General features: G+C 43.2%; 1 protein-coding gene across 1 annotated transcript; it reads left to right on the top strand.

Annotated features, from left to right (window-relative positions):
* The first annotated feature begins 6,915 nt into the window (after positions 1-6,915).
* On the top strand, positions 6,916-15,644 carry LOC308397224 (potassium channel subfamily K member 13-like). The gene is made up of 3 exons (XM_080883026.1): positions 6,916-7,517; positions 10,587-11,353; positions 15,384-15,644. The coding sequence occupies exons 1-3, from the start codon at positions 7,181-7,183 to the stop codon at positions 15,537-15,539; spliced, it is 1,260 nt and encodes a 419-aa protein (XP_080739152.1). The 5' UTR covers positions 6,916-7,180; the 3' UTR covers positions 15,540-15,644.
* Positions 15,645-16,154: the final 510 nt, after the last annotated feature.

Genomic DNA, 16,154 nt, shown 5'->3' with positions numbered 1-16,154 from the left:
TTACATGAAGTAATTGCATGCTTGTGGATATGTTAATTATATAAATTAATAAAGCCCACAAACACATCTCGCAGGTTAATTCTTCTTCTCCTTCTTCTTCTGAATTTATACATACACACACACGGCCATAACAACGACATCAGAAATTTAAAAAAAATTATATTCAAAATATATCTCATATGAATGAAACCATTATGTCTAAATTATTCTGCTGTGTGTCTAAAACTATCATTTGAGTTGTTCGTCCGTCTTCGTGCTGAATGTAAAACAGGTTTTGATGCTTCAGTAGCCAAGTTTATACTCAAATGATTCCTGAAAATTGGCCAAGGAAAATACAAATTAATTTCTCTTCATGTTCACTTGCTATGAAGGAATATCAGGATTTGAGTGCATCGAGATAAACAGCAGGTTCATTCACTGCAAGCCAAATCTCAGCGGGTAGAGGACCTGATGAAACATGACGGAAATACAGCAGATTTTGTTTTAAATTTTCAATAATTTGTTTTTCACAAACTCAAAGTGTGCAAAAGAAATCTAATAAACTAAGTTACACTAACTAAAAACTCAAATACTTTATAAAGTGTTTCTGTAAATATAAAGTAACGTATTTTCTCACAGTTTAGAACAGGCTACATTAAAGATTTGCGATCTTGGAAACAGTTACATTTTTGCAGTGACTTTGTTTTTCCCATGACTACATAAAGCTCGATTTTTCAGACTTTCCAGAAAATAATAAATAAAGTGGTATCCTAGCTCACTACCACATGTGCAGCTTTGTAGCATGTCCTGTCAAAGGATCAATTTTTCCGCATATTGTAATGCTTGCTTTAAGCTAACCAAGTAGATTTGTTGGCTAAAACTAACCAAACACATGTTAAAACAAAAGGCTACACAGTACTTGGACCAGTTAGCCTCCATCCATCAATCTCATCTTCCAGTTGTCCAGTTCAAAGTCACATATAGTTACATAAATGTGATGTACGTGATATCTGATGTAAATCTACATGATATGTGATATATCATGTAGATCATACAGAGTTACATATAGTCATATAAATGAATACATCACATATCATAGAGAGACATATATGTACTGTATCAGATCTATCTCAGATGTGCCATGTTTTAGAGCAGGGGTGGGCAATTCCAGGCCCCGAGGGCCGGTGTCCTGCAGGTTTCAGATCTCACCTTGGGTCAACACACCTGAATCACATGATGAGTTCGTTACCAGGCCTCTGGAGAACTGCAGGAGCTAATTTAGCCATTTAAATCAGCTGTGTTGCTTCAAGGACACATCTAAAACCTGCAGGGACACCGGCCCTCGAGGCCTGGAGTTGCCCACCCCTGTTTTAGAGCCATGTTTTAATTCAATTCACAACATTTGGAGCTTTGTGACAACATATTATGCCGTCTTTCAGTCACAAGCGCACAACAGTGTTTAAGTTTTGTCCTGAAAGTCCCATCATGCCCACTGATGTAGAATATGCGAGTTTAATTACACTCACATGATAAATATATAAATTCATAACAAACTGACTTTTTAATGAAAGAGTATGACAGACACCAAAAAAAAACACATCACAGAAAAACCCATAAAAAATTAATTGTCTAAACGGCAACACAAGATGCTTGAAAGACATTTAGGGAGCATTATTTAAAAAACTTTATTGAGAAGTCGTCATTCAGTCCAACTGGAAATTAAACCTTTTCTCTTTTCCCTGAGAAAATTCTTCTTCCCATCGCTTTGGCTGGTCTAATTGCTTCTGTTCCTATAAAAACAGAGATGAAATGTGATGTTGCTTTTAATTTAAATGTCTTGCAACAGGACTGGTTGCATCATTCCTCTTAATGGAGCTCCTGTGCTCACTCCAGAGATACGAAGCAAGCATATCACGACCTACAGAGCTCACATAGTTTGGTATTTTGCACAATTTACACAGACGCAGGTTCGGTCTTTCTATCTGCTAGCCTGAATAAAAGACTTTTTGCTCCTGCTAAGCATTAAAAGCAGTTGGCAAATTTTCTAAAATGCTGAAAAGCTGCTGTAAAAGTGCCAGCTGCTTGTGTCAGCGCTGCTCTACCTGTTAAAAGTAAGACAGTATTCACGCAAGTAGCAGAATTGCGACCCTTAAAGCTTGAGTCTTAATGACATGGTACTAAATGTCAAAAGAGTGGTCCAAGCAATCCATCCAATCATCTAATGCCAAACCATCTCAACTGGCTCCTCTCAGTGTTGAGGAGCAGCGGCTCTGTACTCTGAGCCTGTCTCGAATGACTGTACTCTTCACTTTATCCCTGATTGAGAGGCCAGCTCATTTGTGTCTTTCAGTCACAACCCAAAGCTAGCATCCATGGTTAAGGTTGGGGACATAGACCGACTGATCATAAGCTTCCAAAACAAAACACACAAAAAATGATGGTCTTTTCTACACATGGGGCTATTTTTTAAGTAAATATTGACTGTGACAGTGACACGGTCAGAGTCTTACAAGGCGGTCAGGTCTTTGCATTTAAAAATATCAAATGCACATCCATAACGTGCTAGACCAGGCTAGGTCACAAATGACCGCCTCTAATCGAGGCCATAAAAGCACAAACAGGAGAATATAGATGCAAAGTCCTGTTAGTAAAGCTGCTGTCTGGAAAATCTACATTATAACATTTACATTTCATTTACAGTGGGGAGAAGGGTGGCTGATCATGCCTCTTCCAGTAATGGAGTGCTAATGAAACATTTACTGCTTGAACTAATATGCAGCGACTCCTGTCTGAACCCAGAATTAAGGGGAAGATTTTCTTTTTTTTTTTTTTTTTTTTTTTTTTTCTAAATGACATCAGAAACAGCAGTATGCGACATTACGTGATGGCAGAGCTTCAGTTCATCCTTTGTCATTTTTTTTTTTTTTTTTTTTAATAAATAGGACAGGGGGAATGAATGAGAGAGAGAGGGGGAGAGAAAGAAAGAAAACCAAAGGGGAGAAGAGACGGTGAGAAGGGGGGGGGAAGAGAGAGAAAAAAAAAAAAAAACTCCTGGGTCACCTGTATGGAGAAAAAAAAAAAACAAAAAAAACAAACAAACAAAAACAAACAGAGGAGACAGCAAACAACAAAGAGCAACATAATAATAAAGAAAACAAAGCACCATCACAATAAACTAGCTAGTCATAGATATCAGTATTTACTAAGTAATAAACGATATTGTGCAGCACGCAAGATAGACAGCGCACAGTGTGCTTTGAGGCAGCAGCCAAGAAAGCTTTAGTCCGCGTCTGTGAATACCCATGTGTGCATACCTGTGTGGATCAGCATGCTTGCATTCCAAAGGTTTCTCCATGTAATGATCTGCTAGGGAGTGTGGGGGGGGCCACAGCCCCGTCCTCCAGGGTGTGAAGCGGGTATGGAGGAGATCAAAACTCCAGACATCCAGAGGCCCCCAGAACACAAGAGACCATGGAAGACCAACAGAGGGGCAGCCGCGCCACTGTCCCAGTAAGAGCTGAGGAGAGTCCCAGATGAGGGCTCGCCCAGCAGCCGCGGAGCAGAAGTCAGGGGGAGTTGCAGTGACGCGCCCGTGAGCTCCGCCGGCCCCCAGCTGCGCCTGAGTGACCGAGCCCCAGGCCGAGAGGCCGGGGGCACCCCACCTCCAAAGGGGCCCGAGCGAGCCCCAGGCCCCAGGCCCCGACAAGCGGCCGCCAAGGAGTGAGCCGGTGTGCACCCGGACGCCCACCCCCAGACACAAAGAACCACCAACACACCGACACCTGAGGGAGTCCGCCACCGGCAGGGGAAGTGGTGGTGGGTGGAGATAGGCCTCCAAACCTTGGAGGGCCTGAGGTGTCCCCAGAGAGGTGGCGTCTGATACCCAACCTGACATATAGACACAGACATACAGGCACACACAGACACAAACATCCATTCCCACCCTCATGCTCTCATATGCACTCACTCCACACTCAACCAACGTGGAGACAGACATAAAGAGACGCTGTACACACAATCACACTCCCCAAGCGTACTCTACAAACCGGGTCTAGGTACCCTTGCCCCTGGAGGGGGGAATTGCACCCAGACCCAGGTGGTGTTACCCTTTTCCCTGCGGTGGGGAGAGGCAGACCACCCCGACTCCGCAGCAGCAGGGAGGCCCCACACCCCAGACCGCAGTCGGACGGCCAAGAGGGGAAGATTTTCAAATGTGATGTTGGTTCACTGGACTCTACTGTGATTTATATTATTCATTAATCCACCATCGCTCTGCTATTCTTCCATGCTTCATGAAACAAGACCAGAATGGTTAAATGAATCTAATTTTATTTATGCAGCAGCTGTCTGTTAGTGCTGCAAAATCAGAGTCACTAAAAAGTATTTAAAAGGAAATGAAAGTGTTCTGGAAGAACAAGATTTGAGTTGCACAAGCATAAATGTGGGCGAGGAGCAAAGGAAATTGCAGCTGAGAGCATTTTTCAGATTTTCATCTAAATTGTACAGCTTTGAATTGTTACTAGATAGCCTTCATTTTCTGCTTTTTTAGCACTTGGCAAATTGCTGGAGCGAGACAGTCAGTTTGCCGTCTCTGCAAGGAACTACGGCTACTTTTGCAAAAGCAGACTTTGCTTTGATTCAGAGGACGACGTGGAGAAGCACAGCTCCTGACAGCTCCTGCAGCAAGTTATGTAAAACATAAATGTTTAGGGGTAATAAATCATATTTATTATCCCGGTCCCTGGGGTGCAAAGTCATAGAATAATTAACAGCACGCACTTTAGTGTGAAGGGAGCTTCAGCTGTTATATTTCACTGTGAGAAACAAGATACGACACAGATTTCATTAAATCAGAACCAAACATATGCAAACAGAGTTGATCAGTATTAAAGTTTAATTTTAGGTTGTCAGTTCAGTGCAGCATGGTTTAGCATAGTGAATAGTAGACTGTAATAAAATGTATATATTTTCTATTTATGCATAGGGGATGTAGTCTAGTTTAATCATTAATAAATTGAGGAATGTTTGTATGTGCTCTCATCTTTCTCACCGGTCTCAACATCTGTTTATCCTGCTTACTTCAGACTTGGCAGGTGTCGTGCTGGATACATGAATATGAAAAGCACAAAACTGAAGTTTTTCGGATGATTGGTGTTTTCATTTGCTGTCTGTTCCCTGTTGGAATGACTGGCTGGAGTCAAACTAATCCTGTCATGTGATAATGTGATCAGGTGTGTTGTAGCATTTAATGGTTGGAAGCTTCCAGAGGATGTCACAGAAACATCTGCCAGGGAACTAGAAGATCTGACTCACACGAATGCATAAGATTTACTTTATTTATCGCAGATTTGATCAATTATATTATCCACAAAGCAGTCCTCTTCATAAGAGTAAGTGTTATCACTTGGCAGCCACCTTGAAACTCCCACAGGTGCTTGTGTTGTTGTTGCTGTTATCTTCGAAATCTGTTTTTAAAACTTAAAGGTTTTGCTGATGTTGCCTCGCTGGAATTTATACTTCTAACACAATCTCTGCTGCTGTTGCATTCTCCCACAGATTTTAGCTCAGCTTTCTTTAAGTGTCTCGACCTTGTATCAGTTGTCCTGTCTTTAGTAGTTTGATGTAACTACTAAAGAAATGAATCTCTGTATGTGTGCTTGTTGCTACTGATGTCAAAGCACTGACCTTAACATTTACCTTTACTGATGCGGGCAGCGTTAGTGCTGTATAGTATAATATGCCCGACTATACTTTAGTGTAGCGCAGTATAGTGTAGACTTTCTGTGTGGAGTCTGCATGTTACCTGTGCTGTGTGGGTTCTCTCCCACAGTCATGCATGCTAGGTTAATTTGTGGGTGTAAATGGTTGTCAGTCTCTCCGTGTCATCCCTGTGATGGACCAGCGATCAGTCTGAGGTGTACCCCTCATCCAGTAATAGCTGTGATAGGTTCCAGGCGCCTTAGGATGCTACTGGATAAGTGGTTACAAACAAAAAAAAAAACAGATGGATGGTAAAGTATTTGTCAATAGAAAACACGGTGTTTCAACCCTGAGTGTGAAGAATTGCAATTCGTATTTTGTCTCAGTGACCTAAGTGCTTATTTATCACTTGTCGATTTCAGATCCATGTCAGCTTCTATGAGTGAAGAACCTCTTGTCAACACTAATCTCCAAATAATTGCCTGTGAAACATCAATAATTTGCTGTGTGTTATGGATTCAAAACTAACAGCGCGTAATGATGCTGTGAGTCGTGCATACACGTAAAGATTCAAGTACATAATATTCAGTTCTGTTTGTTTTATTTCAGGTGTCTCTAGAATGTTTTCGAATATTTAAAAAAAATATTTAAACAAACATTAATATTAATTCGAAGCAGCTCTTAGTTGCTGCGCATGTTAAAAGTTAAGATCGAGGCATTTAGGGAGCGATGCTGCTCTGTCCGTGGTTCTGAAACGGCCTCGACTCGTCCTCATTTTGTTGAATTCCCAATTTTACAGAAATAGCTCCTTTGTTGTCCCTGTGATCCTGAATTATTTATTTCAGACCGTCTTTCCGCTGTGACATTTGCTCACATCGTCCCCGGTTAAGCATGTGCGGGAGCGTGAATCCCCCGTCAGAATTCGGAAATGTCAAGTGATTGATTTCACTATGCAAACACGCTCTATATTGTCAGGATCAAACCTCCAAAGTTACGGATCGGGTGGAACATGACAGGTGACATCGGGGCTCGTTGTGAGTGTTTGCTCTCGACATGCAAACTGAACGGACAGCTGTTTTAAGTTTACGCACATGTAAGTGGCCGATCCGTGATGCGTAAAAGGTGCGCTCCGGGGTGGAGACTTTCTCTGGAGAGGCAGCGGTAGAGAGCGCAACAGCACGACTCTCTGCATCCACAGGTTGCATCTCTCCTCTTCTCTGAACATCTTAGCAACCCGCTGCAGAGTGCAGTCACAGGACATGAAGTCATTTGAGCACGCGCCGGGCTGAGCACTCCGGACCCGGGCTGCAAACAGAAGCTCGCGAGCACGATGCCAAACCCAGGAAGAACTGCAAGACCTGATTCATCAATTTAAAAACGCATCTTTCTGATTTAACCGGTTGTCATGTGAGCGTCTCCTCCGAGGACTGCGCGTTGTGTTCGAGAGCACCATGCTACGGGTCCCTCACTGCAGCGGCACCACGGAGACAACGGCGGCATAATGGCATGCAGGAGCGGCTGCTGCTGCGGCTCCGGTCCGATAAACGAGGATAACGCGCGGTTCCTGCTGCTGGCGCTGTTCATCGTTGTCTATCTCCTGTGCGGGGCCGCCGTCTTCTCTGCGCTGGAACACCCAAAGGAGAGAGAAGCGAAGGAGCGCTGGGCGCAGAGGTTCGAACATTTCAGCCAGAAGTACAACCTGAGTAAGAAAGAGCTGAATAACTTCCTGAGGAACTACGAGGAGGCGAACGTGGCGGGGATCCGCGTGGACGCAATCAGACCTCGATGGGACTTCACGGGCGCTTTTTACTTCGTAGGAACTGTGGTGTCAACCATCGGTGAGATGAAGATGCTGGCCTCTGCAAACTCAGTCAGATACATCACTTTTTCGTTCTTTTACATAATCAGTTTCTGGCTTTTTGTTTCGTGACTCTGTGCTTTTGGTGGATGCAAATAGCAAACTCCCACATCAATGCGTCTCTTCATCACTTTATATTCCTTTCTCCCGGGAATGTAAAGACTGGCCAGGTTCAGTTTGATCAAACTGTAATAATGTCGTCTGTTGACTGGTTAACTGTCAAATTTAAAGCATCACTGCGACGTTTAAGACAGCGGATCTATTATTTGATGGAAAACTAGATGACAGTTTCAAATCTATATTAAACAAACTTATGAGGTGCTTTAGACTGTCAGGGGGAACTGTAAAAAAAAAAAGGTAAAAAAGAGCATAAACATTATGAACAATTTATGAGCACAACACATTAAAAACTGGGTAAGAAAAAACAAGTGTATCCAGAAAGGAGGCCGTTACAGCTGAGTAACTGCAGGCTTAATAATGTAGCAAACATCCAATCGCAGTTTAAATTTGAATCCTGAGTCGAATTTACAAATGTAGAAGAAGTGATGTGATGTTGGACTCCACTGTGGCAGGACTCCCACAAATTAGTGGCTTCACTGTAAGACTTTGTCATATTTTATATCCTCTGCAGTAACACTGGTATAATCACTAAAACACATTCATAAAGATCCTATTTTTACATTTCTGTTTTTCTATTTGTAAAAAAAAACTTGCCAACTACGCTAAAGGGTTGTTTCATGCTGCGTACATCCTGTAAAGACACAATCGAGTTATTATTTAATGATTATTATTGATCAAGAAGCAAATAATCACCCAAAAAAGACAAACTTTAGCTGTGCAACCCCAAATAACCCCGACTGTGTCCTGAGAGCGCTGTAATGGCGCTGAAATTTTACCTTTTTTCTTTGAAGCGCCGCATATCTTGTTCACAGGACTCATCAACATCAAATTTACAAAACAAGTGGAAAGAAATACACATCTATAAAATCCAGGCCATTTGGCTTTATTGTTGCATTTGGATGAAATCTCTGTTTCAATTAGCACCTTGAGATCCTTTCTGAATGTGAAGGCAATCAAACCCTCCACAAGACGCCTGCCTCTGGCATGGAGGCAGCTAGTCACGCTGCACCGTGTGTTTTTCCTGAGTGGATACAGTCATGTTTAACTTTGTTTTTAGTAAAAAGGACAATCATATTGTTAAACAATAATTTGTCGCACGAGCGTGTATAACTATGACGTTTCCACTCTAAAATAAAAGCCAGAGTTCGATTTTTCAACAATTGGTCAAGAAGAAGAAGAAGAAGAAGAAGAGCAGCAGAGAGACAGACGGCACTTCATGAGCTTTAGTGTTAAATGAGGGATGAAAAGACATCAGTGAGAGTGGTGCAGCTGAAAGACCTCATGTTCTGACTCCCATTTTCTTCATCTGCCAGTTCAGAAGAGACAAAGTCAGTCACAGAAAAACATCTTCAGATCCCGTTGGAATAAAAATCTGCAAAATCTGTTTGACCTTTAAAAATCTGGAGAAAAAAAAGCTACACCTGAGGCGTGGGGTGTCTCCACTGCGTCTTTCATTTGCCAAAATAGTGTGGAAAAAAATACAGTGAAATGTGAGACTGGAACACCTCGGCTCTCAAACTGAGTGTTGCTGCACAGAGAGACAAAGCGAGAGAGGGTTAGCATGTCACCAATGGCAACCCTGTGGAGGAAAGCAGTCGCATGAGCACGTTTTTCACTTAGTAGGAGTAGAGAGTTGTAATTGGCCGTCTTTGTTGATGGCAGATAGGAAGAGAGCTTGATTTAAAAGATAAAGCAGCTGCAGGTTGGTAGCCACTTTTCTCTAGTTTGCTTGTGTGTAAGAAAAAACCCAGAAGTTATGGGCAGGACTCGCATTTTCAAGTGAAGGTGACGTTTTAACGTACGAGAACTCTTTTAGTCTGTCCTTTCATTCAAAGATGATCCGTACAAGCTGAGGATTTAAAGTTCTCTCATTAATCATTTTTCCTCTGACTTTGTCCTTTTTTACATGTAGCACAGTGTAGCGACAGCATGATGCTGCTTTGAGAGTGTAAGGAAGGAAACAAAATAGCCTCATACAGTTTTAAACTAGTTTCATGAAGTAGACGTGTGGTATGCAGCCTTGGTTATACTCTGCTAACACAGCCAGCAGCCTGACAGCAAAGCAGTCCTTCCTTTTTAGTCTCAGTTACACTTTCCGTGTCCGTGATTTCGCTTCGGTCCAAATGTTGTTATCAGATGGAGAGTGTCAGGGTCTGTGTGCATGACCTCACAGGTCTGACCACACAGAGTTTAGATTACAATACCCCAACTACACATGCTCCCCAGTCAGGTGGCAGACTTCAAACTGGGCGCCAGCAGAGTTGGCGAGCTTAGCTCCTAGCATCGTTGCAGACATGGCAAGTAAAATCGAGAGTCCACAGATGCGACAAGCCACAGCTCAGTCATCAACGCCTTTGGTAAAAAGAAAAAAAAGAAGCTTGATGTTTGTGAAAATGTGCATCAAACCAAATTCTTTTAAGGTTTCTGTCTTGATTTTAGTTGCTGATGATGATGAGGATGATTTTCCTCTAAGAGTGACCATAAAGTAATCTTATCACATCAAACCATTATCTTTTCCTAAACGTCTTCAAACAGATTTGGTGTCTAAAAGTAACAATAGTGTAACATCCATCAACCTTCACCTTAAGGCAGTGGGGGAGACTATCCTGGAGGACATTAGGTGAAAAGCTAGATCAGACTCTGTTGGTCTTTATATGACCTCTGGCTTCTGTTAGTCTATTTTAAAAGGCTTTTGTCAGAAGGTCTTTCTGCTAAAAAGCACTGAAGGCAGACTTCTACCGCTACAATCTTTGTCAGTGTAGCTACAAAGCTCACATCACAACACTGAGAGTGTTCGGTTGTAGTACTAGAGAGGGTAAAGACCAATAAATGTGAGCTTCCACTGCTATTGTCATCTTATAATGATAGCAGTAACACTGTGTAAATTTACTCTCACTACGTGATCTATTTCTCTGTGTGTGAACGTCAGGGTTTGGGATGACAACCCCGGCCACCATTGGAGGAAAAGTCTTCCTGATGTTTTATGGCCTGCTCGGCTGTGCGGCTACCATCCTGTTCTTCAACCTCTTCCTGGAGCGTGTCATCACCGTCATTGCCTTTGTCCTTAAGTCGTGCTACGAAAGACGTCATAACAAGGCTGTGCTGCCACAAAACGGACGTCAAGTCTCTGAGGGAAACAGAGCAAGTGGAGCCGGGGAGGAACTTGCAGGCTGGAAGCCCTCAGTCTACTGCGTTATGCTCATTTTAGGAGCGGCAGCCGTTTTGGTGTCTTGCTGCGCCTCGCTGATGTACTCCGCAGCGGAGGGTTGGGGCTACCTGGACTCGCTTTACTTCTGCTTTGTAGCCTTCAGCACCATTGGGTTTGGAGATATGGTTAGCAGTCAGCGAGTCGCCTACGAAGGCCACGCTACGGTTGCGTACAGGCTGGGCAACTTCTTCTTCATCCTGACCGGCGTCTGCTGCATCTACTCCCTCTTCAATGTCATCTCCATCGTCATCAAGCAGGTACTCAACTGGCTGCTGAGGAGGCTGGAGGCCCCCTGTCGCTGCTGTTTCCCCAGGAGGGGTCACCACCCGCACCGGCATCCCCGTCGGAATGTGGTGGCCCCGGGCCACCTCCGTGCCCGCAGAGACCCATCCATCGAGACAGACGCCATTAACGAGAGCGAGACCGACACTGGACGCAGGTTGTCTGGGGAAATGATTTCCATGAGGGACTTCTTAGCAGCCAACAAGGTGAGAGTAGACTGACCACTCGTGTGACTCTGCACCTGATGAATGAAATCACACCTGTCTTTACAAGCAAGCAGTTCATTCTTAGAGTAATCTGATGACTGACGCGAGTAGTGGAGGGAAAACTCCTTTGTCCTGCTGCTGTCAGATGTCTCTTTATGAGCCATAACCTCCACGTGATTACCGGTGCATATATGTTCTTATTAAAACTGATCAAAATATTTGTATTCGCTGTACATATGTGTGAAAAAATACGGGGGAGAATTCCTATTTTGATACAAGCTTATGCTTCATATTCAGTGTCTTATGTTTGGCTGCTGAACTGCTGGGCTGCATGCATATGCAGCGTCAAAGTTCTTTGAATATCAACAGCTAAGCAACCACCGGCACTGCTTATTCAGCAGCTCTTGTGGCCCCTCAGGAGTGTCAGTTGTCCATACATTTCCATATCTACTACTCCACCATGTAGACAAGACTAATGAGCAGTGTGAGCTACAATTAAATGTCAAAAGTGTGCGCCCTTCTGCACTGGATCAGAAATCCTTCTTAGATCTTTCTTTACAGGTCCTGGAAGTCCTGACTGAGAAAATTAGAAGGCCGAATGGTTTAATTCTGCTGAACTGACACAACCAAGAATAAGTTAACTGTCTTGTGTTGTGTTAGGATTGTTAGTGAAATATAAGATGAATGAAATTTTGTACAGTTCAGGAAACTGAGTTTAATCGTCTGATTCAGCCTCAGAACAAGCTGATGACATCAGAAACCTGTGTGAATACTTTTTATCAAGCTGTAGGAACTCATGTCTTTGTGTGTTGGTTGATGGTAAAATTTATTGCAAATTATGATATTTCCCTGTTAGAGTGAAGCACGGTTTCTAACCTCTGAAGCACCACATGTTCATTTGCGCTTCTTTTTTACGTAAAACATAATAATTTATGGGTAATTGATGGTAATCGATTTCACTCTGAAAATGTGAGCCTGGAATTTCACTGGAGCACCTGCTAAATCTGAGAGACCACCTTTGAATGTTATGTACTGCTAATACAACAATAACAGAGAGAAAAGGGGCGGGGGGGATATATCACAGAAATCAGCAACTTATAACAAAACTTAGAACCTTCTTTACAAGTACAAACACTTTATAGTAATCTCCACTGCACAGTTAAAATAACTTAGCACTACCAAAGGCTTTAACTTTTTATTAAGGTGGAAATGCTGTTTGCACGATAAACCTGCAGCAGAATAATGGGCAGAGTTTGCTTTTCGGCCGGTTCCCTGTAAGCTCTGCTTTCATTATAAGATAAGATAAGATAAGATAGAACTTTATTAATCCCTCGGGTGGGTTCCTCTGGGAAATTCGACTTCCAAAAAGCACAGCAACGACCGAAGTTACAGTTACAGAATTGTTATATATATATATATATATACACACACACACACACACACACACACACACACACACACACACACACACACACACACACACACACACACACACACACACACACACACACATATATAAATACAGAGACAAATATAATATATATATATATATATGACAGTCCGTCTACCACTGTGTGCCCGTCTCAGGGGAAAGCAAAGGCTTAATTGTGAAACCAAAACAGGAAGAGGACAGTGCGTTTGTGTTCCCTGGTGTCTATCTGTAGCTTTCCCCAGCTAGCTAAAACGGTGGATGCTGGAGCAGTTGGAGTAGCTGTGAAAAGTCTACGAGATAAAAGAGAAAGAGTCGAGGTAAACAAGGTGAAGTGAGCGAGTGATGGTTTAATAAGGCTGTACCCCAGATGGGTATTCATTCATGGAGAAAGATCTGATGGTTTAGAGGGTTCAAAAGCTCTGGTGGCGTGACTTCCACGAGCTCATTAAGTTACAAAAGCTCTGTACTTATTAACCTGATACAACTGGGTGTTTAAAAACTGTGAGGTCTCTGAGACAGCAGCGAAGGGGGTGTGTGTGTGTGTCTAAGGCATGTTAATGTAAGTCTGTCCGTTCCACATCAAAGCGTTGCTTTCACTAACAGCAAAGGAACAAGAAGGGAGGTTGAGGCTTGGAAATTCAGCTAGAAATATGTACATTTGCAACATTTTTCCAAATTTCAAAGGACGACTTTGTATCCAGGTTAGGAGGTGGCTGATGTAACTTGTAGTTGGTAACACAAACGAGCTTTTGCTTTGGGGTGAATATTTCAAGGAACGAACACCGTCCACCATCTGTGAACCATACATGACAGCAGGCCTCACTACACTCGTCTCCACCCACTCCACCCTACCTGTGCTCTCTTGCTTTCCATGGTTGATCTCAGGCATTTAAACACATCTACCTTCACTATCTCTACTCCCTCCATGTTCAACTTTCCACCTGTCTCCCTCTAATCCACAGTCTTGTATTCTGTCTTGCCTCTACTGCCCTTCATTCCTCTTTTCTCCGGAGCATACCTCCACCTCGCCATACTCTCGTCCACCTGCTCCCTACTCTACAGATCAAAGTGTTATCTGCAAACATTATAGTCCACGTCTGCCTGGCCTCATCTGTCAGTCTGTCCATCAATTTTCAATTCAATTCAATTCAATTTATATAGCGCCAAATCACAACAAAAGTCGCCTCAAGGCGCTTCATAGATACAGAGAAAAGCCCAACAATCATATGACCCCCTATGAGCAGCACTTTGGCAACAGTGGGAAGGAAAAACTCCCTTTTAACAGGAAGAAACCTCCGGCAGAACCAGGCTCAGGGAGGGGCGGGGCCATCTGCTGCGACCGGTTGGGGTGAGAGAAGGAAGACAGGATAAAGACATCACCACTGCAAACAACAAGGTGCTGATGGAATCCACTTGTTACTCCTACCTCACCACTTTCTTGTCCTGCACCACCCTCACATACTTCTCTGCACCTCCTGACTTCCTCATACAATGCCACAGTTCCTCTTTTGGTACCTATCGTATAGTTTCTCTAGTTCCATAGAGGCAGAGTGAAGTTTTTACTGACCTCTATACTTCTCCATCAACACTCTCAAAGCAAACATTGCATCTGCTCTTTCTCAGATTAAAGCAATACTGCAGCTCACTGATTGTCACCTCCCTTCTCAGTGTAGCTTCAACAACTATTTCACATGTCTTCATGGTGTGTCTGATCGGTTTTATCCCTCTGTAGTTACTACAGCTCTTCCCATCATCCTTGTTCTTGTAAACTGGTACCAGTACACATCTTCTCCATCCTCTCATTCTCCTCATAATAAACCATGATGTGCCAAAACAAACAAAACAGTCTAAAAATTGTGCCTCAATTTGGATCATCTGCAGGAGCGGCCACATTTTTGTAAACATTTGCAGCTTTCTAACCTCCGCTCTAGCTTACGCACTCACAATATATCCTCTTTCTGCTGGCTGAAAAATGTATCCTTTGATTGGCCTCTTGATTTCTGCTATAAAGCCAAAATGGCAAGCAACGGGCGTCAGAGGTGTGTGGTGTTTCAAGTGTTTGTGGTGCACTTATTCACCCAAAACAGTATGGAGGTGAACCGTGTGCCAGGTTTGCCAAAGTCAGCAGATACACTGTATTCACTCACTCATCCAATTCATTGAATTCAGGTGTTCCAATCACTTCCATGGCCACAGGTAAAATAAAGCAGCTGGGAATGGAGAAAGCAAAGTCCTTAAAACCATAAAGTCCTGACCTGACAGTGGATACATTTACACCCGATTATATACAAAACAAGCCTGTTGCATTTTCTGCTCTTTGTTGTGCAGAAAAAAAATCAAAGGTAAAAGTTGCTGAGTGGCAAAAGTTAAATCACTGACACTCGCGTCAATACTTTTCACCTTTGTTTGCTTAAAGCAGCCCACTAAAGAAGAAATACCATCTGGCAGCTTTTTAATGCACCTGTGAAATCAGATGCTGCCGTTCGATCTGTGTTTGTTTGCCAAGACTTTATAGCTTGAATGTACCACTTCACTTTCCCCAGTTTTCTGCAGTTTCCGTTTCCTCTTGTGATGATTTTTTTTAATCTCTTCCTCTAGGTGAACTTGGCCATTATGCAAAAGCAGCTTTCGGAGATGGCAGTCGGGAACCAGCGCCAGTCCAGCTCCAGTTCACGTCAGAACGGCTTCTCGGGAGGGGTGGGTGCACTGGGCATCATGAACAACCGCCTGGCAGAGACTAGTGTGGACAGATAGGGAGAAACAGCGCGAGATCCTTTTAAAGGAAACAAAAGACACACGAGAAAGAGTATGACACTTATACTGAGCGCCGCCTCCCCGAGGAAGAAGAAGCTTTGATGTTGGAGGAGGAAGGCTGACCCCAGCAGCTACTGCTTAGACGGAAACCATCTCAGCCCAGCTTCTTGCCAAGAACTTGGCTAGATGAAAGATGCACGATAGCGTGCTGGATTTCCACATCTGGACCAGGCGTGCTGGAATGTTCCCCTGTGAGGAATCCAGTTTCCATGGTGATAAATAAAAGCCTGCCTAAAGCCTGTATCTAAGCTTTAAAGCCTGATGCACTACGTGCTGCTTCACATAGACCTGCAACTTTCACTCATTCACAGCACTTCACAACACTTACTACGACTCTGCCCGGTCCATGAAAGGTATTATTGTCAGAGAAGTAGCTTTAATAAAGGTGGTGTTTCTTCAGTCTCACAGCAGTCATTGCACAAAGCCCTGTGTCATGTTTGGAAAGTTAAAAAAGACGGGAAAACATGACTAACTAAAAAGATTTTAGTTCTACGCTCACAGCATTTGTGGTAAATGTTTCACAGCCATGTTGTTACACTATTCAGTGGCTCGCAT

This window comes from Rhamphochromis sp. 'chilingali' (genome assembly GCF_963969265.1).
Source record: "Rhamphochromis sp. 'chilingali' genome assembly, chromosome: 5".
NCBI classification, from domain to species: domain Eukaryota; kingdom Metazoa; phylum Chordata; class Actinopteri; order Cichliformes; family Cichlidae; genus Rhamphochromis; species Rhamphochromis sp. 'chilingali'.
The sequence above is the reverse complement of the archived record's forward strand: the minus strand, read 5'-3'. Positions and strand labels throughout refer to the sequence as shown.